This window comes from Eleutherodactylus coqui, chromosome 9 (genome assembly GCF_035609145.1).
Source record: "Eleutherodactylus coqui strain aEleCoq1 chromosome 9, aEleCoq1.hap1, whole genome shotgun sequence".
NCBI lineage: Eukaryota > Metazoa > Chordata > Amphibia > Anura > Eleutherodactylidae > Eleutherodactylus > Eleutherodactylus coqui.
In genome coordinates this window covers 75486124-75512925 of record NC_089845.1, presented here as the reverse complement: position 1 = coordinate 75512925, position 26802 = coordinate 75486124, and the positions used below count along the sequence as shown (strand labels likewise).

General features: G+C 44.0%; 1 protein-coding gene across 2 annotated transcripts in view; it reads left to right on the top strand.

The window, feature by feature from the left end:
- Positions 1-26802, top strand: part of ANKRD12 (ankyrin repeat domain 12) — a 90881-nt gene that overhangs the window by 34792 nt on the left and 29287 nt on the right. The window contains exons 3-6 of one of the 2 annotated variants that reach the window (XM_066579554.1): positions 2351-2498; positions 4365-4433; positions 24770-24916; positions 26126-26326. In XM_066579554.1, coding sequence (XP_066435651.1) covers positions 2351-2498; positions 4365-4433; positions 24770-24916; positions 26126-26326 — 565 coding nt within the window. The remainder of the gene's footprint in view (positions 1-2350; positions 2499-4364; positions 4434-24769; positions 24917-26125; positions 26327-26802) is intronic. The other variant, XM_066579555.1, reaches the window with a different exon arrangement.

Sequence of the window (26802 nt, the reverse complement as noted above, 5' to 3'; positions counted from 1 at the left end):
GAATCAACATGAAAGTGGCAAAAACTGCATTGAAGAAGCAACAGCAAAACACTCCCCAAAAAAAGAAAACTTTTTGCAGGTGGTGGCCGTTCAGAATTTCTCTCTTCTTATCCTGCTAAACTGATTCTTCTCTAGTTTTGTCCTATTACTGATAGCATGAGGCCCAATCAGGTTGCACTAATCTTGCTCCTCCAGGATGGTACATCCATACTTATCATTGCAAGAAGGTTTGCCGTGTCTGACAACAGTCTCAAGATTATGGACTAGACACCAGAATACGGGCTGTTGCAGGGGGAGAGCTAGAAGGGGCTGTAGGTAGTTCAGCATCATGACCAGTAATTGCTCCTGTCTGGCAGAAGTAGCACTGCCAGAGCCCTTAAAATGACCTCCAGCATGCTACTAGTCTGTATGTTTCTGATCAAACTGATTTGTCTTAATTTTTTTGAGCAAAGTGTTCATTTATAGGTGTTGTCTGCCCTCTTTTTCCCAGAATTGGTCATCAGTAGTTGATGGATGGGGATCCGCCACTCAAGACCCCTGTCCATCCGGTGATCATCTGGCAGCTGTCGGTGCCCAAGGCTGGATGTTGTCTTCAGCGGTGAGCACAGGAAGTGCAGGCGCCAGCTTCACTCCTATTTAAAAGCAGCTGTGCTGCTGCCCTTCCTGCTCCTCTCTTACTGAGGACCTCACATCCAGTCCCCGACCACGAGAGGAGCAGCACGGCTCACCCATTTGATTTCAGTGGGAGTAAAGCCACTGCTCGCACTTCCTTTCCTGTCTGCTGATGACAATGTCCGGCCCACTACACTGGATGATGAGTCATCAAGAGTATTTCCCTGGAAAACCACTTTAAATCTGTTTATCTGTGGATTTCTCTCCCTTCTCAATTTACGATTACATTACTATGGTACTAGCAACTCTTATTAAAGTACACTGAGGTCAGCACAGAAACGTGCGCTCCAACCTCTGTATTTGCGGCACTGACGACATGCGCTTGCTCAGCTGATTGGTTATGGTCCCAAGTGAGGGACCCCCGCCGATCAACTATTGATGACTTATTTCCCTGGAAAACCTCTTTTAAAGGCCCATTTAGACGGGACGATTGTCGGGCAAGCAATGCTCGAAACTCGTTCTCGCACATACTAGCTCTCGTGCACCTGCACGGGAGCTAGTATCGCTGGCTCACAACGGGTCGGTAGTAGGAGATTTCATTCCTCGCTCTCCCCCCACCCCTCTCCATTGACATAACATAGCGGCCGTTCAGTACCAAATGGCTGCTATTTACACTGAGCGAGCAGCGCATCGTCCATCGTTTATGCTGGCAATCCCCACCTAACTTAGAAAATTAGTGTTCAATTCGTAGTGCTATGAACACGAATAGTTGGCTCAATTTTCTTTGAGTCAGCTGTGAGTACTGATGGTAATCTGGACATGTTTGAACAGTTTTACAATCAACACACACCAGAAGAAAGAATGGACTTTATCCAACAAGATGGGGCAACATGCCACACCACCTGCAACTCACTGGCACAGGTTCATGAACTGCTTACGGCCGATCGAACTGTGAGCAAGGGTTTATGGTCACCACATTCCCCGGACTTATCCACATACTGTTTAATTATTTTTAATCTATGGGGAAATTTTAACCAAAATGCGGACACCCTGGATGAACTCGAGGAAAACCTCACATTTTCCGCAGCATCACGGTTGAAGAGCTGCAGGCAGTATCAGCCAGCATGTTACAATGTGCTCAGAGGTGCATAGAAGTGAATGGGGACCACTTTTAATATCTGTTACAACATGGGTAAATAAAGCTAAAACTATCCACTTGCTCGTTGTTTCTGTCACAGTATTGTCAGATGAGGGCTACTTTTCCCTTGATCCACCTGGTTTATATAATTTGTTTGATAGGTGTGCAACATTACAACAAGATCTCCAGTACACTGGCATATTTTGGGTCTTTGTAATTCCATGGATGGCACACAACCCTGCTCTAAGCCTGTGATGCTATACACACATGGATGAATGGTCCTCAGGAATAGGACATTTCATCAGGTTTTTTTTTAATATCTATTTTATAGACTAAAAATGGCACATGCCAATGCATGTCAATGTGTTGTAGCTGTGCATATCGGGCAGCACACAGACTGGTGCCCCGTGTGCTGTCTAATGTAAGTTGCGCCCTAGTCCTTCGGGTTAAACTCCTGATTATGAGTAGTGTGCACCAATGCTAAGTGTGGGCAAGCTGTGCTTCAGTTCATGGCTGTCCTTGTCCTCAGACATTTTCAACTTGCTATCCTACTATATGTGTTTTTTCTAATATTTATACCTTACCCCCTCCCCCCTCTAGAATAAAGAAAAAATCACATCGTACGCTCGGACGCCAAAATTGGATAGGACTGAAGGCGGAAAAGATATGAAAGAGAAGTCATCTATGAAACGAAAACTACCCTTTACAATCAGTCCTCCTAGAGAAGAAGAAAGAGAATCTGATACAGGTAAGGTGGAGACTAGAAGTCAGAATGTTTATTTGTTTTGGTTTGTTTGATCCATGTATCAATATAGTGCGAAAAGTATAGAGTGAGAAAAGGGATTGGCGTTACTCCATTGTTTTAGGCACCGCAAGGCTAAATTCACATCTGTGCGAAGGCCGTTTTCTGGCTCTATTAGTGCAGTCTGCTGCATGATTGGTTGGTTCAGTTTAAAAACCGGAATTGAAGCAAACTGAACGCTTGCCTTTTGTATTCAGTTGTTTTAAAAACCATTGAAATCATTGGGGCGGAAAAAAGATGTGTTTATCTCCGTATTACTTCAGTTTCTCTGTTCCAAAAACAGAAAAACAAATCCCCCCACACAGATGTAAATGGGTTCTTAACTACTTTTAAAGTGAATTACAACTTTTTTTTTCTAAATAGATCTAATGTTCTGTGCCATAATGCCATTCTTTGGTCCACACTTCCAAATCACCTACAGAGACTAAGGATAAATTGAGCTACCTTCAGCCACCACTAGATGGAGCTTTAGAAGCTTAGTGCGTACAAAGTATTCATTGAAGTCCATTCTAAAACAAAATGCAGCCAGCTCCTAAACCTCCCTTAAGTGGTGACTGCCAGTAGACAGAATATAGTCATTTAGATCTATAGCAGCATTTATGATGCAGAGCTGTAAATCGCCCACAGGCGAGGATATTGGAAGAAATTATTTGGAACAGTTAATTGACCCTAAAACGAAATTAAATGGAATGGAATGCTGTATTTTTGGAGGTACAAGTACTGTTCTATCCCAGTGCTGTTATGTTTTATGTTGTCTTTTGTTAAACCTAATAACACAATATTAATGCCCTCCGACTCTTCCCTTTTATTGTCCATGAATGCTAAATCATTTTGTATTCAGTGAAATTGGCCGTGATTATTTTTGCTAGTTGTGACAGATTACTTGAAACTGAAGGCACACTTACCGCACACATAGTTACACCTTTTATAAATGAATTCTGCGCTCACAGTGGGGGTCTATGTGCAACCGGGTGTTTTTTTTACACTGCTGTAGAGCCAAGTTCCAGTAGGTATATTGTGTCGCTGTGGGACAGATGTTGTTTACTTGTAGTGGTGTCTGAGAGGATGAAGTTGTAGATCTGAAATAGTGGCATCTGTGCTTTTTCCTAAAATTAGCTCACGTCCGTTAAACAAAGGGAGGGCCTAATCTCTAGTAATGTGCAGGTGCGGAGAGAAACAGACTACACATCCTCTGCTACCATACAGGGTTCCACAGCTGCTGGGGGTGAGGTGACCACTATTGTGTGCCCAGAAGGAATGTGCGGTTATAAATGGAGCTGGCAGCACCCTACAACCAGTACGGCTTGTGGCGCCCTGTCCGGTACGCTGCTGCTCCGTGTCATCGAGCACCGCACTAGAGTACCCATAAAGAGAGGGCAGCTCTAGTTCTAAATGGCAATAAAGAAAAACTTGATAAAGATGAGCAAACACAGCTTAAGTAGAAACTGAGATCGATTGTTGCATCAAATAAAATACTGATAGTGTGCAAAATGTCACAATGCTATTATGGATGCAAGTAGCCTGTATCCTGCAGTAATTCTGCATGACTTGATTGGCACCTAGAAGGCCATACTAATAGTAAATAGATGGGTGCTGATCTTATTTGACTGCATTCGATGCATATAGTCGTCCTATCAACCTTTTCTGGTATTTAGGATGCTTTTGTGCCCATAAATTGTACTTTACAAATAGAGGATAACCTCCTCCATAAGGATAATGTAGCGGCAGGTGTCCAGCTCTTTTCTACTTGTGCTATCAAGCTGTCGTCCTCTTTACTTGTTTCCTTCTTTCCTATGCCTTTTAACCCTGTAGATTCTGAAGCGGGACACACAAGTGAAAACTGGGGCGAGCGATTAACTCCTCCTTACAGCACATATACAGGTAAAATTGTGTATATGTTCTCAGCACTTTTTTTTGCATCAGGTTTAGAGCAAGTGTATTCTGTTTCCAGGAAAGCCTACTAATAGACCTGATCAAGTTTTGGGGTGAAGAGATCACGAATAAAAAGTATCGCATTATCTTAGTAAAGTGATCAAGGGTGGAACTTAATTTTTGTATTTGTTTGCAATCCTTTAAAAAGAGAGCATCTAGGAGGCGGGTGACGCCATTGGGTAGTGCAAGTAAAACTGCTCCTTTTTGTTCGGACATTTTTTTTTCAGGTGCGTTGTTGTTCCATCCCAGAAAGCCGAAGTCTCTCATGCTACGTGTAAAGCAGTGATGTCTTATGAGAACACTGGGGTCTCTCCATGTTGTATCTCATAATAAGGACAAGCAAAGCCTTTTTAAAGGCTATAGGAGCAAAATGAATTAGTTTTAATTGCGCTGCAGAATCGTAATTTATGTATATACCGTGCTTAAAAGATGGAACCGCTGCGTTAACCTGTATTGTATCAATGTGAATGATTGAAGTGGAGCGTGCTGTTCACTAGCAGTTCGGGTTTACTTATATGGAGTCGCTGGTACCGCTGATTTGTTGGATAAACACACATGTCTGGCATATTACTATTAAATTTGCTCACATTACATTTTATGTTGTGGCATCGTGCAAACATTAAAAAAATCATTTTATTTCCCCATCATTCTGCACTCTGTAGCCCATTATGACAAAGTGAAAACAGAATGGTCTTTGTAAATATTTAACTAACATTTTCATTGACCCTGTACTTAGTTGAAGCACCTTTAGCAGCGATTCCAGCCTCCAGTCGTCTTTGGTATGATGCCACAAGGTTTGCACACCTGGATTGGGGGATTTTCTGCCATTCTTCTCTGCATATCCTCTCAACCTCTGTCAGATTGAATGGGCGCCGTCTGTGGACTGCCATTTTCAGGTCTCTCCAGAGATGTTCGATTTGCTTCGTCGGGGCTCTTGCTGGGACAGTCACAGAGTTGTCCCTAAGTCACAATTGTGTTGTGCTGGCTGTGTGTTTAGGGTCATTGTCATGTTGGAAGGTGAACACTCTGCCCGGCCTGAGGTCCCTTGTGCTCTGTTTGTTTAATTAAGAATACCTCTGTACTTTGCTCCATTCAGCTTACCACCAACCCTGCCCAGTCTCCCTTTCTCAGCCGCTGAAAAACACCCCCGTTGCATGATGCTGCCACCCCATGCCTCACTGTAGGGATAGTATTGGGCAGGTGATGAGCAGCTCCTGGTTTCCTCTAGACAAATCGCTTAGAATTAAGGCCACCAATCTTGGGTTTATCAGACCAGAGAATCAGGTTTCTCACTCTGAGAGTCCTTTAGGTGCTTTTTGGCAAACTCCAGACTGCTTTCATGTGCCATTTACTGAGGAGGCTCCTTTTTTGTTGCCCCTCTGCCATAAAGCCCATATTGGTGGGGTGCTGCAGTGATGGATGACCTTCTGGAAGCTTCTCCAAAATGCACTCAGGATATTTGCAGCTCAGCCAGAGTGACAATTGGGTTCTTGGTCACCTATCTTACCAAGGTCCTTCTCCCCATCACTTAATTTGGTTGCATCGGCCAACCCTAGGCAGAGTCCTGGTTGTTCCAAACTTCTTCTATTTAAGAATTATGGAGGCTCTTGGGAACTTTCAGTGCAGCAGAAATTTTCCTCCAGATCTATGCCTCCACACAATCCTTTCTCTGAACTTGTAGTTTCCCCTTTCTTGTGGATCGGTTTTGGCTCTGATATGCATTGTCAGCTGTGAGACCCCATTTAGACCCATAGATTATCGTCCAATTTTTGTTAGAACGATTAAAAGTGGGCGATGGTTTTGCTTTTAAAGTCGGACGTCTAACCTAACGAAAATCGTTAGAAATTGGACCTAGCGGCCGGGCATTTCAGTCGTTGCATTATAGTTGTGTAGTGTTTGCATTGAGCGAAAAATAAACGATAATTCAGCAATCGTTTGTTTGAAAGGCATGTGCATTATTGAAAACAAAGCTTTGTCCTTCCGTCAGCCAATCACTGGGCCTGTAGCCTGTTGAATGTACGCCCCACCAAACTAAGACTCCCCTCAAATCGCTGACCGATGTCATTTTAACCAAACAAGAGGTAAACGGACGAACAACGGATTTAAAGCGAACTGAAAGACGACGATGAGCGACTCGTTAACGAAAACTGGGCGCAGGATAGACACAACGATTATCGCTAGAACAACGGCTTTTGAGCGACAATCGTTTTCTAAATCAACCATTCTATAGATGGGGAGTGTCTTTTAAAATGATGTCCAATCAACTGGATTTACCACAGGTGACTCCAATCAAGGTATAGAAACATCTCAGAGATGATCAAGATAAATAGGAGGCCCCCAGAGCTAGATGTCAAGTGTCACACCAAAGGCCTGAATACTTGTGTCAGTGCAAAGTGTTCTTTGTAAATGTTATAAAAATAAAAAACGGTTTCTGACATTCTGTTCTCACTTTGGCATTGTGTGGCACTGAGTGCAGAAACCTGAAGTTTTTCTTTTTTTTTTTTTTCTTTTTTTTTACAATTTGTGACCTTGTGCAAATAAAAAAGGGGTGGGGGTCTGAATATTTTTGATTACATTGTGTATGTGTATATATTTCATATAGATTTCATATGAAGCAGGCTTGTGGGGGAAAAACGGTTAAAATGTTGGTGCGCTTTTTGGATGATCTTCATTTTTGCAGTATGTAGCATGTATTGGATATGGCTGTCATGTCAGTATGCCCCAGTGTCGTCAGGGCTAGTCTTTCATGCCTGCCTGCTCATTCATTACTTAGTTCCCTTTTGTAGTGCTCTGCTAAGGAAGGTAACATGCATTTAATGCCTCTGAGGGCTTATTCATGCCAGTCCTTTTCAGCTGACTTCACCCATAGATGGCACACTGTCCTATTACAGTCGATGAGTAATGCAGAATATACAGATTTGCCATAGCTTTTATTTTAGTTTGCTTACACACAGTGTAAACATTTTTTTTTTTTTAAATCTCATGCCCTCCCAGATGAAAAAAAAGAAGCGTAAATGGAAGGCATCTGTGTGCGCTCCCATCTTTCAGTGATTATTATTAAGCAGTGCTGGAAAAAAACTTGGGCCACCTTCCTTTTCTGAGTGCGTGTGGTGGGGGGACACACTCAACACATGGATGTAACGCAGTCATAAAGATTAAAAATCTTGAAAAGGATTGAAATTAGGCAAAACTCCTAATATCATTCAGACTACTGAATGGTAAGGATTCGCTAAAAAAGACTGTGGGTGAAGGCATTGTGGAGATACTGAGGACAGACAGGACCTTACAATACAGCCCCCAAGAGTCCTGCGGTTAGGTTGAGGGTGGGCAAAGCAGGTTGTCCTGGAGTGAGGGGCACAATTTATGGATTTATCCATTTATTGCCGCCTTAAGATCTATTTAAAAGACACTTAAATTATTGTCCTTTCACTAGATCTTCTCCTGCACCTCTGAGGGTAAGAGTAATGAGATCCAGAATACTGGTCCCATAGAACTGCAAATCCTTTAACTCCTTAAAAAAAAATGTAAAAACCATACTTACCTATTCTTCCCGCACCTTCTCCCTGCCGATCTTCTCCTAGCTCCTGCCGTTCCCAAGGTCACCTCGGCTCCAGCCAGCTGATTATTTGTCTTCTAGTAATGAAGCATCCGTTAGCTGCAGTGGTCTTCCTGCACCGCAGTGTGCGCTATGTCACTAGTGATGTAGCGTAGACTTTCTAGCAGACAACGATGAATGCTATGTCGGGCTAAAGCCAAGACTGCGCATGTACATGGTCTCGCCGTGAGAGTTTTCATACTAACACCGCAAGACAGCGCGCATGCACAGTCTCTGCAATAGCCTGTCATAGCATCTAGTGCTTCCTGCTGAACACTGACCTGCCAGGAGAGGAAAGCCGCAACATGACAGAAGATCTGTCCGGCTTGTGGTGAGATGACCCAGGGGACTGCAAGAGCCAGGAGAAAATTGGTGAGTAGAAGATGCGGTAAGTAGACTGCCTGGGGAGGAATAGGTAAGTATTGAATTTTTTTTTTTTTTTTTTTTTATTTATTTTATTTATTAACAAAACACCTTTTAAGGATGCAAAGTTTTTCTTTTTTTCTTTTCCCCATTTTTTTTTTCTTCCTCCCTTTGTAAAAAAATAATAACTCTTATTTATCCATCAGACATCTACGTTGAGGGCTTGTTTTTTGTGGAACGAGTTGTATTTTTCAATAGCACTATATAATGTATTGAAAAACTTAAAAATAAAAAAAAATTATAAGTGGAGTGAAATCTTTGGGTGCGTCTTGTTTCTACGGCGTACACACTGCAACAAAAAATACTTTATTCTGTGGGTCAGTACAATTAATACAATACCAGATTTATATATTGGTAGTGTTTTGGGTGTTTTTTTGTTTGTTGTTTTTTTGCTGTACTACTTTTATTTTTTCCCCCCCAAAGTTATTTAAGTTTTTTTTTTTTTTTTCTGTCGCCATCTTCTGACAGCCATAACTATTTTTTCGTCAATCTAGCTGTGCGAGGGCTCAATTTGTAGTACCTACAACTTTCATTATATATATTTTTCTTGGCAACAGGGTGACCAAAAAAGCACAATTCTCGGGTGTTTTTTTTGTTTGTTTTTTTTTTTCTTTGACGACATTCACCATGCGGCATAAATTAATGCATTACTTGATAGATCAGACTTTTACAGACGCTGAGATACAAAATGTGTTTGTTTTTGATTGTTTGGAAATATGGCAAAAGGGGGGGGGGTTTCAACTTTTTTATTACTTTGAATTTTTTTTTTAATAAAACTTTTTAGGACTACTACTTACATTTTTTTTTTATAAAGTCCTCTGGGGAAATGAACTTGTGGTGGTTTGATCACTCCTGCAGTATGATGCCACGATCTGACAGGCAATCTATCAAACCCTCCACTGGCGTGTCTTGAACTCTGCAGTGACAGCACTGGGGCCTTTCAGAAGGCCTCCAGCTGCCATGGCAACCACACTGCAACTCGCGTTCTTTTTGTGGGGGCGCAGTGCGGGACCCTCGAACATAAAATCGGTATTAGTGTACCTTGACGCCACTGGAAGCTAGGGGTTTGACAGGGAGAACACCCTGGTCACACCCCCACCTCCCAATTTGGCTCAAGGCTCCAAGGTCCTAGCAGCACAGTGTGCATTGATTTGGCCCTGTGCTGCTGCCTTTGGCTGACGGTTACTATACTTGTTAAACTTCCAGTACTGTCTGTAAATGCTTGGAGGTTACTGCTGTTACCTGTCAGCATTTTAATGTCATAATTAGAGATGAGCGAGCGTACTCGGAAAAGCACTACTCGCTCGAGTAATTTGCTTTATCCGAGTATCGCTGTGCTCGTCCCTGAAGATTCGGGTGCCGGCACGGAGCGGGGAGCTGCAGGGGAGAGCGGGGAGGAACGGAGGGGAGATCTTTCTCTCCCTCTCTCTCGCTCGCTCTCCCCTGCTCCCCGCTGCGACTCACCTGTCAGCCGCAGCGGCACCCGAATCTTCAGGGACGAGCACAGCAATACTCGGATAAAGCAAATTACTCGAGCGAGTAGTGCTTTTCCGAGTACGCTCGCCCATCTCTAGTCATAATGTAAGGCAAATAACTAACTATTGTAACCATCAGCCTAGGCAGCAACACAGGGCCTAATCAATGCACACGCTGCAGCCTGTGTGCTTCAAGGCGCCCGCCATTTGTGGGCGCTCAGCTGTCCCTTTCATGTGCAGGCTCCCTCCCGGCCACCGGCTGTTATGTCCCTTCGGCTGGCCGCATGACAGGTGTGTGACGCGAGCTGCGGGCGCTCATGTATTACTCAGAAGCGGCGCGTCCCTCCTGGCCAGCGGCACTGATCTGTTTTCCGCCGACTGCATCACACCTCTGTGACGGCCGCTGCTGTTAAAAAATTGTCTGTTGCCTTGCCCTCTCTTTTGGCCACGGAGTGCACCGCTTCATCTGTGAGGGGGGAGCTCCGGCCTTCTGCCCCCTCCAACTGCCGCCTAGTAAGTCTGTTGGTCTGGGGGGATCGTGGCCAGTGTTTCCTTCTTTTCACGATTCTTTAGTGGGCTTCCAGGATTGGGCGTTGCCCCCCCCTCCCCCCCCTCCCTGTCAATCTTTGCTCCACCAGGAATACCTGGTGGCGTTAAGATACGCTAATACCCATAAAATCCTAGAATGGTAGAGTTGGAAGGGACCTCCAGGGTCATCTGGTCCAACCCCCTGCTCAGTGCAGGATTCACTAAATCATTCTTATCGGAGCTGTTGCGGGTGGGTGCTGTAAGAAACAGCCAGCACCCGCATTGTATGGAGCGGATTGACCTGCGATTTCCCCCTCTATACAAACCCCGAACCTGCGGGATGTAATTCTACGTCCTGTAGCCTTAAGATTGTCTGGTGTAGCACCCCACGTACCGGACTGTAGTCCTTGGAGCAGTGGGAGCTCTTGGCATGCACCTGTCAAACTGTTTGTGGGCACCTCATGGATGGACTTGCAATTTAGCATTGTAGTAAAACAAGGGTGCACTCACATGTCGCTGATTCTCTTCAGTAGAAAACATATGCTCCAAATACCAAAATCCACACTTGGGTGCAGGATCTGATGCAGATCTGCAGCAGATTTCACCCCCCTCAATTAAAAGGGTTAAATCCGCTGTGGATTCGTGTCTACTACATGTGAGAACGTCCCCTTACTGTGGTTTTTGCTTTGTTTTTTACCACTGCTACATTGACACCTACGATAAAACTGCATGCCATACCCACTCTGTCTGAAGACCTCATTGTACAGCACAGACCCAGCTGGACCCTGCAGACACTGTAAAGTCAGAATCCATGCCCATTAAAGGTGGTAGCGCTGCTTTACTAATACCTCCACGCACAGGGGTGTCTGCCCAAGGGGCAACGACGAACACCTTACTTTTTGTTCTTGTTACTACATTACCACGACAGCACTTGTTATATTTGCTACATGTAACCTTACTTTGACACGTCTGTTTGGGTAAACGGGAAGGATTTTCTGTATAACCTCCTCAGACTGGTCACATTTCAGCGATGAGTAATAATGTACAATCTTCTCTGCCCGAGCCGAGAGTCAGACCTAGTGCAGGGAAGGAGGAGCGCTGGGCAAAGCTTTAGGTTTACCCGCAGAGCTTGCCGCATCTGGGGATGTTCCTTTTTTGATCTTGTTTAAGGAACACAACTGTTTTCAAGGAAGTCTTCCAGATTCTTCTGATATTCGGGTTTGTTCACACATCTGTGGATCTTATGCCCAAACGCGCCAGATTGCCGTCATCTTGTGCATGGCAAAGGGTGAAGTCTGCACTGAAAATCCAGAGCATAAATTCATATAAAATTGGACCCACTGGTTAATTAGCACATGGGTTTTGTCTGTAGCGTGTGGATTGAGAAATCTGTCGTGTAAACGTAGCTGTTAAGTCATTCAGGATTCATTAGTCCCTCTGAGGACCGGAGGAGAGGCCCAGCCACAACAGAACTCAGGGGACCCTTTTTTTTCATTATGCTTTCAGGGCAGGTTTTGGGGTAATCCCTTCTTTTTTCTTATGTGTGCGATGATAGCAGCAGAATTTCCCCATAATTTCCAGTTAGTGATACTGCTGTTAAAGGCTGCATTGTGAACCCATTTGCACTAGACCGTCTCCGTTGTTGGAAGTTGCCTGGCACTCTGTCTGGGCTCCATGTTTCCTCCCATCTATTTCTTGCAACCTACAGAAAAAAAAATGAGAACGGCCTCGGTGAACAGATTGCTGCGCCTGCACGGTTTACGAGGAGCAGCTTTCACTGAGCGTTCCTTGACCCTCCCCCATAAACATTGCTTTCACATGTCTGTATGCATCTCAATGACCTCTTAGTAGTCCTACAGTTTGGCTACAATACAGAGAGTGCGCCCTCTAGTGTCCACTATTAACAGTAACAACCCTATCCAAGTATGAAACATATATGATTTGTGAAGCCAGTCCTCATGGATCATAGTCTACAAAAAACTGACCAGTAGCCGGAGAAATTTGACACTGTGGCAATCATGGCATCCCTTCTTTTTTATTTTTTCCTCCTCCTACTTAGGCCTAGCACACAAGTGTAATTCATATTGCACACACAGTGAATGGAGTCAGTGGAAGTATATTGATTTATATAGGTCCATTCATACTTGCATATCTACATTTACGTATAATACAAGCGCAAAAAATAACGCGGCATGTTTTAGTGCGTATTACATGCTATAAAGCACTATCCTTTATAATATATGCTGTACGTATGCAATTACGTGGCGTATGTGCAACATTGTCAAATGACAGAGCAGAAAATACAAGGAAAAACTAGAAACCAGGAAGACTGCGTGAGATATGCTGTCATGCGCAATGAAAAATTGTGGCGCTACACCGGCTTACACAGCAGTAAAACACTTATATACGCAGCGGTTTACCGCACGCTCGTGTGAACCGGCCGCAGACGGTTAGCGCTCCTGAATATAGGTCTGTAAGAGGTTTGGTCTGTTATATATTGATGATTGTATACGTGGAGGCTATTTATTTATTTATTTTTTCCGGTTTGCTTTATTAGGCCGCCTGCACACGAGCGGAAATCCCGCCACGGGATTTCCCGCGGGATTTCCGCCACTGAAAGTTTGCATAGGAGTGCATTAAAATACGCACTCCTATGCAGACGGCCGCGGTTTGGCCGCGCGAAATCTCGCGCGGCAAACAAACCGCGGCATGTCCTAATTTTCTGCGGGGCACGCACTCACCCGGCCGCCGGCTCCGGTTTGCGCATGTGCCGGCTGCGCGGCAGCCGGCACAGGAAAGAGCCGGGGCCGCCAGGCGCGGGTGAGTACGCGCTCGTCCCTGCAGGCGCTCGGGTCGGATCGCGCGGTGAGAATTCTCGCTGCCGGATCCGACCCGCTCGTCTGCAGGCGGCCTTATGTGGATTTATTTGAATTTATTAGATAAATTATTGGATTTTTAGAAACTCGAACATAAAATCAATAGCTGCTTAAAAGCAGAAGCTTCATTCACACCCCGTTTGGCATACGTGTTGGGAAAACTCCTGGAACAGATATCAAACCATCCATACACATGGATTTTGGCCCCCGTTGTATTGGTATACTTTTATCAACTCTATGGAATATTGCAGCAGACTGCACTGTTCCATCCAGAGACATTCTGTCAGAGCGGCATACTGTGTGGAGTATGCTGTGTGGAAGCTTAATGGCTATATATGCATAGGGTTACACATTTGGTAGACATCAGAAAGTCCTCCAGACCTTTATCTCTGACATGTTGCAAATACAGCGTGAACTAACCCCTTTGTTATAGAACTAAGGCCCCATTCACATCTGCACCCTGTTGTTAGTCGTTCACGACCCTCGGTAACCCGAAAAGCTAGCTCCCTCCATGTTTCTCACTTGTGTGATATCCATGCCAGTATCGGCTCTGACAGTATCAGCCATCAGGTCCTTTGGCTCCTGGTCTTCTTTTGTCAACGATCTGTCCAAGCATTATAGATTTTTCTAGCGACTCTGCATGCATTACATGGCCAAAATACGTGAGCCTGAACCGGGCCATCTTGCCCTCCAGTGATATATCGGGTCTTATACGATTCAGGACTTCTCTGTTTGTTACTCTCGCCGTCCAGGGCATACGCAGCAGCTTTCGCCAGCACCACAGCTCAAACATCAATCCTCCTATCTGCTTCCCTCACAGTCCAGCTTACACATACATACATGGCTATGGGAGAAACGGTGGTTTGCACTATCCTGCATTTAGTTGCGATACCGATATCCCTACTTTTCTAGATTTTGGCCATGTTCAGCATCATGCTTCACCCCAATGCCATCCTACCTTTTTTTTTTTTTTTTTAATAAACTTTTTTATTAGCATTTTCTGAATATCAAAACAAAAACACATGGTATCTATGACATATTGCTGTCTGCATACATTGACATATATACAGTATTTCACATATATTGCCAAAACTTATATACCATTCCAGATTTACAAAACAAAATCTTTATGTATTGACCTCGTTATAGATTAGGAATATTCATGTGCATGATGCAAACTCTAAACAACCTTAAGGAAAAAAATAAAATCGTAACATCAACTCTTATTGACTTCTAAACTTAATAGTTCTTCTAAATAAAAGGTGGAGAGTTACTGGTGTGTCACCATGTATCTGGTTTCTTTATTAGCTGGTTTAAGGCTGCATTTATCCACCATTTAAGGTTTTATTTTTTTTTTTTAATTGATCATCCCCCAGAAGGCGCTCGCCCCCCCCCCCCGCCCTTCCCCCCCCTCCCCCCATTCGGTCAAAGACTATTGACTGTTTTTAATTTTTCCCAGAAACTTCTCTATAAAGGCCCACCATGTATGGGGAAGAAAAAATTAGGAGCTTGAGATTCTGCACACTTCTCCGTCTCCAATCTTTCCATTCGCAAAAGGTGCCCTAACTGTTGCAGTATATCTTACACCCCCCGTGAGGTTAGCTTGCAGCCAATTGGTCAGGAAGCATCTTTTGCTTACTAAAAGAATAGTGTGTGGATAAAAAATTCTAACATGCTAATCAGTGAGAGCAAAATGTGCAGAACTGTGGTGTTAACTGTATAGACGTTCCCCCAATCTCACGCACCAGTAGTTGAATCGCTGACCAAAAAGATCTTGAGTTGAAATCACCCCCTATTATTTTAAGGTCGGTAGCATCAGTCAAGCCGCATGACCTTTGAAAAATATTTTATTATCGTTGTTAGGGCCATAAACGTTATATATACAACATTTTTCTGTGGAGTTTTTTAAACCTACATGTAGGATTTTACCGTATCCTCATGCCACTGGTCAACTACCTTACAGCCCAGGCCTTTCTTGAGAAGGAGCATGACGCCAGCTTTAGAATTACTGGCCGGTGATCCATATACTTCTACCCACAATTTTCGCATATGGAAAAATCAGCATCAGCCAGATGTGCCTCCTGGAGAAGGGCTATATCGGCCTGCAAACGGTTTACATGGCGGAGTATAAACATGCGTTTTTGCGGGGATTTGAGCCCTTTTACGTTCCATGATATTATTCGCATATTGGATAGTTAGGTGTGCATGACTATGAGGTCCTCACTGATAGGCTGCCTGCAGACGGGCGGGGATTCCCCGCAGAATTTCCGCCCCTACATGCCTGCATAGGATTGCATTAGAGCACGCAATCCTATGCAGACGGCCGCGGTTTGTCTGCATGAAATCACGCGCAGCAAACAAACCGCGGCATGCTCTAATTCTGTGCCGGGCTCGCAGAGCCCCACACAGAAACGTCACTCACCGGCAGCCGGCACATGAAAGAGCCGGAGCTGGTGAGTCCGCGTTGCTCTCTGCAGCCGCTCGGGTCGGGTCCCACTGCGAGAATTCTCGCAGCCAGATCCAACCCGGCCGTCTGCAGGCGGCCATATGTTTAAGAAGAGAGTCCTGGTCCACAGAAAAAACAATTTGCAAAACCCATAAAATAACATCTACTTTACAAACATCCTAATACTGTAGATCTGACAGAAAACAAAAAATACATTCTCTTGTTGGGGAAAGGGTTCCGCCTATTACCAAGAGAAGATGTATGAATGGACTTCCATCATTTCCATGCTGCGTATGACACCCAGAAGCCATCTTGGGAAAACATTTAAAATCACTTTTGCTCCTTAAATATAAAAGAATAATGTCGTATTGTTGAATATAATTAAATCAGAAGCGGCGCTCCAATGGTATGTGGAAAAATAGAAAACAGAATTAGTATGGATAAGAACTCACCGCAACTGAACCGGTCCTATGGTTAAGAGACCGGTCAGTTCGTTGGTCCACAGAGGCCTTTCAAACCAAATTTAGGGCAGTACACGTTGACGGTCCTAAAACATCCCCTAGGGGAGAGCAGCAGCGAGCGACTCCAAAACAATCGTGTTGAGGAGGAAAGAAATGTATATTCAAAATAGGAAAAAACTCACTTCATGCGCTCCGTCAAACTGTGTCAGAATAAAGAGATCTTACAGCGCCAATCCACCTGTTCTTTTATATAATAAACTGACCTATGAGGAATACGCCTGCTCCACTGGAGTCCTTCTGCTTCCTTGGATATTGGGGGTGCCAGGAGTCCAGGCACCCCTAAACAAGTAAGATCTCTTTATTCTGACACAGTTTGACGGAGTGTATTGTTGAATATGTGAACTGTGTCCCCGCCATAAGTTCCTCAGTGTATAGGAAGGCCAATATTCACGAAGGGAAGGCTATCCATCACATCCCATACCCTAATATTACCATGGCGCATGGTACATCATGTTACTCACGAAAGTCATTGCCACGTCAAGTAGTGGACCCGCATTTAGATTGTTGTCGCTGTTCTATAGGCACTGCGGGTGTAGGGGCATCAACTCTTTGTAGTCTTCTCCTGTCGAGTGAGTCTTGGTGGTGGTCTTGCTGTTGGTGTGTTGCTGAGGTAGCCGAAGAGGAAATGACAGGAAGAGTTAAGTGTAGGTCTGACGCCGCCCTCTCGGGGTCCTGGTAGGTAGCACAGGATCCATCTTGATTGTAGACCTTTAAAGTTGCAGGATATGAGCGCAAATTTAATTTGCTTTTTATAAAGAGACGAGCAAATCTGAGAGAAGGCTTTTCTCTTGCGGCTATCCTACATTTTATCTCTGCCATAGATTCTCCATCCTGGTCAAATTTTGAGCCAAGGAAGATGAAGTCTCGCACTCATTCTATGGCCTCATTGTCGTTTGTTTTTTTTTTTTTTGTTTTTTTTTATTTCACGTTCACTTTAATTTTTAATTTTACACATCTGCTTCAGACCGGCTTCTGTTTCTGCAAGCACAGTTGTGTCATCCACATAACGGAGATTGTTGATGTTTCTGCCACCTATTCACACCCTGATTTCCAATTCATCTAGGTCCATTTTACGCATGATCACTTCTGCATATAGGTTAAACAAGAAAGGTGAGAGGATACAGTCCTGTTGGACGCCTTTGCCAATCCTAAACCAATCTGTATACCAATGAAGAAGCCACTGTAAGAACACAGCATAGGGACAAAGTGATTTTATCAGTCTGACTAGATGTACCGATACGCCCGGCTCTTGTAGGAAGGGCCATAGCCTGTCATGGTCAACGCAGTCAAAGGCCTTGATGTAGTCGATGAAGCACATGTAGATATTCTTTTGGTATTCTCAAGCTTTTTCCGTGGTCCATCACAGGTTTGCAATATAGTCGCAGGTGCCACGTCCTCACCAGATTCTTGCCGGCACATCAGGGAGTGCCGCATCAACTACTGATCTCAGTCTTTCCTGTATAATTTTGAGAAGGCTCTTGCTTGCATGCAGAATGAGGGCTATTGTTCGGTAGTTGGAGCAATTCTGGCAGTTGCCTTTCTTTGGTAGAGGGATGAAGACAGATCTCTTCCAGTCCTGTGGCCATTGTGTGGATGCCCATACTGCCTGGCACAGCGCTGGTGATGGTTTTCACTGGTAATGGCAGCAATAGCTCTGCTGGTGTTATCTGTGCCTGGTGCTTTATTTTTGGCTAATTGTTTTATTGTTCTAACCAGTTCTGACTCCATAATGGAGGCTCCAAGTCCACAGGCTCCACCTCATGCAATAGTCCAGGTATGTGGTTGCAGGCATGTAGTTCCTCTGAGTATTCTTTCCACCTATCCTTGATACTCTGTTGCTTATTCAGTTCCTTCCCATTTTTGCCTTCAATTGTGACATGTAAGGTTTTCGGGCATCTTGACCTGTTAGTATAGTCCTCGGATATGGCCTTTCATGGCTTCCGCATCCAGTTGTGTGAAACGCTCCCCATAGTTCCGGCCTATTTGCATTGTACAGCTCCGTCCTCTGACCTGAACAGCAAGATAATGCCACATGCTACTTCATCTGGGATTTTGTGCCAGAGCTCCTGAGCGGTGCCTCCAATGCAGATGTGAATGGGTCAGAAAATGCATTCTAATTTACACCCTTTTTGTTCCCAATGTGTGTGGGTGTTGTTTTTGTTTTGTTTTTTCTCGTGGTATATTGCCTTAAGCGCATCGTGGGTATATAGAAAATGAGTTGTGTGTATTTTTATCTTCTACAAACCATATTATTGAAGCAAGACTCTTTTAGGAGAGATACAATATAATTACAGCTTTTTTACCTAGTTACTTGAGCAAAAATGCATCATACCAGCTGGTACCCCTAAAACCCGGCTCCCATTCCCTTTCATTGCTTGAGCTGTGCATCCTCTTGGAAGGATGTTTTCAAAAACCGTTTTCTAGGGCATGCTCACATGGGGTGGAAACGCTGCAGAATGTCCGCTGCAGAAAATTCAGCATGGTTTCCACATAAGAGCCTGCGTCACCTTAGGTGTGGATTTTGACCAGAAATCAGCCGCATACCCGCAGCTAATTTTAGTACCCACATTGTGGAATCCGCCCGGATGATCCGCAGTTCAATATGCCCATAGACATGCATTGGGCATCCGCAGGTAATTCAATACCTATAGATGTCATTTTAGCCATTTAAAAATTGCAGCATGCTCCATTTTCGGAAGTCAATGGAAGTAAACCGTTCCATGGCACAGACATAGCTGACACTGCGTCCATGGCGCGGATCAGTGGGAAAGCAGGACATTTTTTAAAAAAGCACGTCCCTGGCGTCCTGAGCGCATGCGCTGTGCAGAAGATAGAAGCTCCAGCCGCGACTGAGGAGACCTGCGCCGCGTCCGGATAAGTGAGTAAATGTATTTTTTGGCCCTATGTCTGCGGGCCAGGAAGATTCCGCTGCGGGATTCTGCACTGGGAAACCGTGCGTGCCCGTCCCCTAATAAACGTTGCATATTACCGGTAGTGGTTTTGTGGGATGGTTACTTCAGCTGCTTTTCTTGGCCCCTGTTGCTGTATTTAGTTTTTTTAAATTTTTACGGCGTTCACCGTGGCAAATAAATAGCGCAATATTTTTTACTTTCGTGAACACAGTGATACAATTTATGTTTTCAGATGTTTAGAGGCTTTTGAACTTTTCTAATACTTTTTTAGTGTGTTCCTGCAGCCGTGTAGGGGCGGATGGAGTAAGGTGATACCGTAGGCTTGGAATGGACACTTTATATCTTCAGTCATGTCAGAAATGTTGTGGGAGGTTTACAAACCCAATTAACAACATGTACATGTCTCCACTCCTCACGGGCCATGCTGCATTCCTCAATCTGACTTTGTACTTGGCAGATAGTGTGCTGCCTTCTTTTGTCATGTTTTTGTTGTTTTTTTACATCACGGCAAAACGTGTCGGAACAAGTAATGCCATTTCATGATCTGCTACGGTTTCCTGAGAAGTCCTGAAGTTTGTGTTTCAACGTACTTGGTAAACAGCAACATGCCTAGCAAAGCTCTACCTACAAGAAGGAAGAGGCCAACGTCTGCTGAACTGTCAGTTGACCATGCCGGAATTGGGGTTGGACAATTAATTCGCCCCTTTCACGTTGGCACAATTCATGATTTGGCAAGCAACATAAAATCCATTTGCCCGAAACCCCTCCCCATCAGTAAACCAGCAGGATGGCTAGACTCTACCCACAGGGTTGAGGGCAAGCGGGGGTTACGGGGTTGAGGGGGGTGTGGGGTTGAGGATGAGAATACCAGCAGAGGCTGAGCTTGTCGTCATAGGCAGTTCTACTACAGCGTGCAGCGGCTTCATATATAGAGGGATGAGCTGATTTTCGTATGAGCGAGTGACCTCACCGCTAACACGTTCTGCCTGTTTAGACAGGCGGATCACCGTTGAGAACCGTCCAATGTTTCACATTCCTTTGTGAAACGTTGAGTGAGGAGCGTTAAAAGCAGCGAGAAATGAAGGAGCCAACAATGATTTTTATGCCGACTGAAACGGAATGACAAACTAAAAGTGAACAATCCTCGTTAGTCGTTGGCTCGTGATTAACGCGACCGATTATTGTTCACTTTGACTCGTTTAAATGATCGTCGTTAGGTGTAAATGCAGCCTAAGCGGCTCTCTGCGGATAGATGAGGCTATTGGGTGTAAAGAATGGATCCCAGCAATGGGTCAGGTCAGCGATTAGTTCAGAGGCAGCGCTGCTTTACAAGCAGTAATTAGTGCCCGTCGGCTCCCTGTTCTCCGGGCAGCGCTGTCTGTGAAGGAGACCCTTGATCCTTCATGGAGCAGATGGTTCCTGGGAGCTCCCTGCTAACTGCTGGGACTAATCCTAGTGCAGCCTTCTGCCGCTACGTAGGACCAAGGCGCCATGCAGGGGACACAATGGATTCCACTTTACGACTGTGGTCATACAGATGATTCATAACTAATTCTGATGTCCAAGGCCCTTTTTATGTCCCTGTGTGCACTATGTCCTTCAAAGACCAAGTCTTTGAATGACCGTGCATGCTAGGACTTGTAGTACTACAGGTACTGGAATACCATGTCATGATACAGAGGGGTTTTCTGGGACAAAGTCCACATTCACATCTGTGTCCAGGGCTCGTTGGTGGTTTTTGTTGCTTGGCTCCATCCTCTGAGCCAAACAACGAAAATGCTGGATCCTTTTAGTGCCAGATGGACCCTATTGACTATAAAGGGGTCTGTACGGCTTCCAGCATGCTGGTCAAAATTTCCTTGGACCAAATAGCGCAGCATGCTGCACTATTTCGTCTAGACGTTTTGTGCTGCTGGCTCAGAGCAGAGCCTCCAACACAGATGTGAAGGCCCGCCTAAAATGATGATGACTAGGGATGACGAGTATACTCGCTAAAGGCAATTGCTCGAGCGAGCATTGCCTTTAGCGAGTATCTTCCCCGCTCGAGACTGCAGGTTCGGGTGCCGGCGCGCGGGAGCGGCGAGTAGCGGCTGTCATCAGGAGGGAGGGAGAGAGAGATCTCCCCTCCGTTCCGCCCCGCTCTCCCCCACAGCTCCGTGCCTGCTGCCGGCATCCGAACCTGCAGTCTCGAGCGGGGGAGATACTCGCTAAAGGCAATGCTCGCTCGAGCAATTGCCTTTAGCGAGTATACTCGCTCATCTATAATGATGACCTATTTTAAGGTAGACCATCAATAATTGTTAGATGGGTGGGGTAGGTGAGGGTACTTCGGGTACTCTACTGATCAGCTGCGTGAAGTGTCCGTTGCACACTGCAGTACCAGACAGAGCCACTAAAAATTAATGGCGCTGTGCGTTGTGTAGTGAAGAGGACGCAGAACTCGCAGGTGATTGGCGCTGGGTGCAGGGTGTTGGATTATGTTCAATCTTATGTTGATGACCTATGCCAAGGAAAAGTTAATTAAGTTTTTTGGTGTGCACATAGGTCCTGTTAGACAAAACGGCGCAAAAAAGCTAGCAGTGATTAGCAGCTATCTGCATATACAGTAACCTATGAGGAGTGTCCCCATATTAAGCTGCAGCAGAGTTGTCACATAAATGGATAGTGATATATATATATAATATAATTTTATTGATTTTATATTTTAAAGTAAAAAAACCTGATAGTATGTTATCTTCCTCTGCTGCAGTATTAGCACTAGTAATATAGCAGTACTATACCTAATTGTGCTGCCATATTACTGGTACTTATAACATCAGTAAGGGTAAAGTGAGATGAGGCATAAAGTCTGATTTCCGCATGAAAATGTTATAGTATTTACAATGGCAGTAAGGTGGATTTAGGCCGAACACACACGACCGGGTTGGATTCAGCGGGATCCCACCACAGAATCCGGCCCAGAGCCCGGCCAGTGAGCCCTGCGTACCTGTCCGGATGGTTTTCTTTTGTACTGTGGATGTGTTGGCCGGCGCACATGCGCAGTACAGATGTGACTCTGCCGTCATTAGGCGATTATATGGATACTGCAGCCTTTGCACAATGACTATTGTGGACAGGCTGCGGGATGGATACTTCCATTGACTTGAATGGAAGCCGTCCGCACAGAATACGGCTCAAAATAGAGCATGCTGTGTTTTTTTGTTTTTTTTTCCTCCTGCAAGAAGAAAATTGCAATTGATTTCCACTTGTGGGCATGGAAACCCATTTTTCCATAGCATGCTATGGCAGGTATTTACTGTGGAGGTGAACGACTGCTCTGGAGTCCAATGCAAATCCGTGTGTGTGCATTGGGCCTTAAACAGATCTTGTTCACACAATGCAGAAAAATCTGCAGCGGAACAGACATGAGGTGTCGATGTTACATCTACAGCATGTCCATTTATGCTGCATATTTTCAGTGCAGATTTCATCTGTAAAGCTGTAGTGCACATTTTTTTTCCTTTTGCCGCTGCAGGTTTTCAGCTATGATCTGCTTCATGTGGTTGTACAGAAGCAGCAGCATCATAGTGGCTTATTAACAGTAATATAGTAGCACAATATCTCATTTGTGATTGTTGGGATTGCTGCTATTTAAGTAAGAGGAGAGACTTACACGCCCGTGCACAGCAAGTGGTTTTGTTTTTTTGGGGGGGTTGTTTGTTTGTTTTTGGAATGTGTATATATTTTTTTATTTTTTAACCCAGTTAGGACCAGGCATTGTAAACTTACAGCACCTGGTCCCGGGCTTAACGCCCAGCTGTATGTAAAATTACGGCAGGGATTTAAGCCTCCTGTCTCTGCAATCAATCAGAGGCAGGACAGCTTGTCAGTTGTTAGCCGCAGCTGATAACCCGGAGGAGAAGGCAGGAGGGGTTTTAACCCTTTCTGTCTTTTCCTTTCCCGAGTACACAGCGCGCAATGAGCACTGTGTACTGAAAAGTGACAGCAGAAGTGTAACTTCCACTGCAAGGGTCGGAAGGTCATGTGACCACCGGGTTCCCTGCTACAGCAGAGCTGCAGGGTCGTACTAGACCTTGACCAGCTTTGCCAGTGACTAATGTCACTACAGGGAATGTTTTCCCCTGTAACTGGGGCTCCTATGCATGCCCCAGCTACAGTGGGAAAGTGTCAAATAAAAAAAAACATGTGAATGTCCACCAGGAGGTCTTCTATGATGTCATAGATAGATAGTAAAAAAAAAAATACATAAATTAATACATCAGTAAATAAATATTACAGAATAAAACAACCATATATACATAAGAAAATAACCCAAAGCCGTCGCCGTATGCGCCCTGTAAACCAAAGCTACAAATATTGTATATCAAACCGTCCGGAAAAAAAATAAGAAACCCGTTCCCATACTTTACTTTAGCGCAAATCTACTAATTCAAAAATAACAATGTGCAAAAGAATTTTTTTTTCTTATTTTTTTTACCCCCAGTAAAACAAAAAATGGGGAGGAAAAAAGTCAGCAAAAAAGATTTAAAAATCGCCCTATATGTCATGGGGGGGAAAAACGCAGCAAAAATAATTTTGATAGCTGAAGGAAAAAAAAATAAAGCAGTAAAACCGCCACATGGGTAAAATCCCTAAAGTGTCTGGTCCTTATTGTAGAAAACAGCTTGGTCCTTATGGGGTTAAACTAGTCTGTTTGATAGCATAAAACTAGAAAAGGCAGAAATTGTGCCAAACTTATCAGCGTGGCACACATCTTTCTAGACATGTTAGACACTTTTTCTCCACTTTACAACATCTCTTGGCAGGTTAATGCCCTGATATTTTGTGCCATTAACCTCACAAATGTCCCTCATCAGCCATGTTGCTTTTGTAGGCCTTTTCCAAACTATCTCGTGAAGCGTAAAGCATTTGGCTCATTGCACATTCAGCTTTTCGTTTTCTATACTGCATGAGACAGAATTCTGGTGGATCCTGCTTATAAAATACTCTCCCCGTCCCTCCAACAGAAAAAATCACAACTCTTGCTCTTATCCTACTTTCCGTGACAAATGGCTTTACCCATTGTATACATTGGTTTGTTACATTGAGCTACCCTTGGTAATTGTCAGGACAGTCTTGATTTTTGGTCGCTCTTTTAGTTCCTCCGCTTGATGTTCATATGTTCTAACCTGATGAGATGGTATCACACTTCTGTTACCAATGATAAATTGCATAGCTTAGGCGTACTACTTGCTCAGGTTCATTGTAAGGCCACTTTCATACTACAGGATTTTGCTTCACTAGTTATAAGCCAAACTGAGGAGCAGATCCACTAAACAAGAGGTGCAAATTATATATATAATAAATTTGGGCTCACAAGTACTGAAGTAGAATACTGCCATGTGGAAGTGGCCCAACAGACTTCTACACTGTCATTGAATGTTTTTTTTTTAATACGCAGAAGATATTCCAAAAGTATTAAGAGGTACATTTTTTGAAAGCTTGTAACCAATCCATTCTAATTTTTCAGAGAAAGAAGGACCAGAGAAAAAAAAGATGAAAAAAGAGCCCGGAAGCAAGAAATCTACTCCTGTCAATTTCCTCTTTGGATACCCATTATCTGAGCGTAAACAGATGGCGCTCCTCATGCAGATGACGGCCAGAGACAACAGCCCAGGTAAAAAGTCTTAACCTTTTTACTATTGCCCATCATTGGTTCATTAAATGGCTGCAATTGGTTCATCTAGCGCTGGCTCTGATTGTCCGAGCCACAGCGCTTGAGAACCAATCACACCCAGCGCTTCCTGGAGGCTGACATTTTAAACCTCCAATCCAGGAAGGGCTGCCTGAAGACTACAGAAAAGTCTGCCGGAGCTGACAGCGCCTGATAGGTGATTGTATTATTTATTTTATGCAGCCAAGGGCTTATATTTGAGGTAGGGCTTATATTTCAATACCAGCAAAAGAGCGCTACAAAGTCCCATGACTTTGTAGCGTCATGTGTGACTTTGTATCAACACAATCGTTATATTGCTGCAAAAAAACACAGCGCTATTGCACAAAATGCATGTGCAATATCGCAGCGATTTTTCTCGCGGCGATATCTCATCACTCGTGTTGAAGCGGCCTTACAGTCATGTAGCTCAAAAAATAATCGTAGACTACTGCATTGTGCAAGTAGGAATTACATTTCCTGATACAAGTATTCCCATGTTTGTCACTTTTTTGATGCTAGTTGTTAATGGGTTATCACAACCCTTAGGCCTCTCGTCCACAAGTGGATGTTTGCTGCTATGGAAAAATTATTTTTCATGTACACAAGTGGAAACCAATTACGGTTTCCGCTCGCAGCTGAAAAATTGCACCATGCCCTGTTTTACTGCGGTTCCCACACAGACTGCTTCCATTAAAGTCAATGTCTGTTGCCGATTCCACTGGAGAAGCAGGAGTTTGGAGAAGAAAAAAAAAACCTGTACTGCGCATGTGCGCCGACAAGCACTTCTGCAGTACAGAACTTTAAGACATAGACAAGTACGCAGGGTTGCCAGGAATTAGTGAGGTGAGTATTACTGCGTTTTTGTTTTTATATTTTGTCCAGTTTTGTAAAATATTTAATGGAGCTGAAAAAACCCTTTAAATCATTGCCTCTTCCAGCTGTATCTGTAGCATTTATTGTGGATGGACCCTTTTTTTTAATTTTTTTTTATTTTTATTTTTTTAACATGTGACCTCTCATTGGTGCTTTACAAAAACCGTTTCGGGGAATTCTGATGTGAACTAAAAACAATACATTTTGAACATATTGATAAGATGATTATTTCAGTTTGTGTCCAGTCATAACTGATGATTATGTATTCTTTTTTTTTTTTTTGGCACATTTGTCTAGATTCTACCCCAAATCACCCTTCTCAAGCAACACCAACTCAGAAAAAAACCCCAACATCCTCAACAAGACAAAAGGACAAAGTAAACAAAAGAAATGAGCGCGGAGAAACTCCATTGCACATGGCAGCTATACGAGGAGACATAAGTCAAGTAAAGGAGCTCATTCGTCTGGGTGCTAATGTCAATGTTAAAGACTTTGCAGGTAATACTAAAGAAATGCTTGTACGGGCTTTCTGGAAATAAACCATTAATGGGGTTATCCAATAAGAAACACTTATCTAGTCACAAGATAGATGCTAAATCTGCGGGGACCTTTACAGATTACTAGAATACGAGCCCCTGTAGAGAAATTCAAGTGCACTTGTGGTCATACACGCCCACTTGGCTATTTCCATCGGTCACTTAGGTATTGAATGGCGTGGTGGGACGTGCACTTGGATTACCGTTCCATTCAAACTCCTGCAGATGACCTTGTGGTCATACCTTTATCAGCTAATCCTGTGGATAAGTGATAGGAGTTCTTGTGAAAAACATTTGTGTGGAGATGTAGGTTCTCCTTCCTCTATATCTGCTAAATAGAAGCCGTTGCTCACAGGATCTCTTTCTACTACAATATTTGAGGGCACGCTGCCAAATCTGAGACACTTCATGATTATTATATTTTCATTTAACGAAACT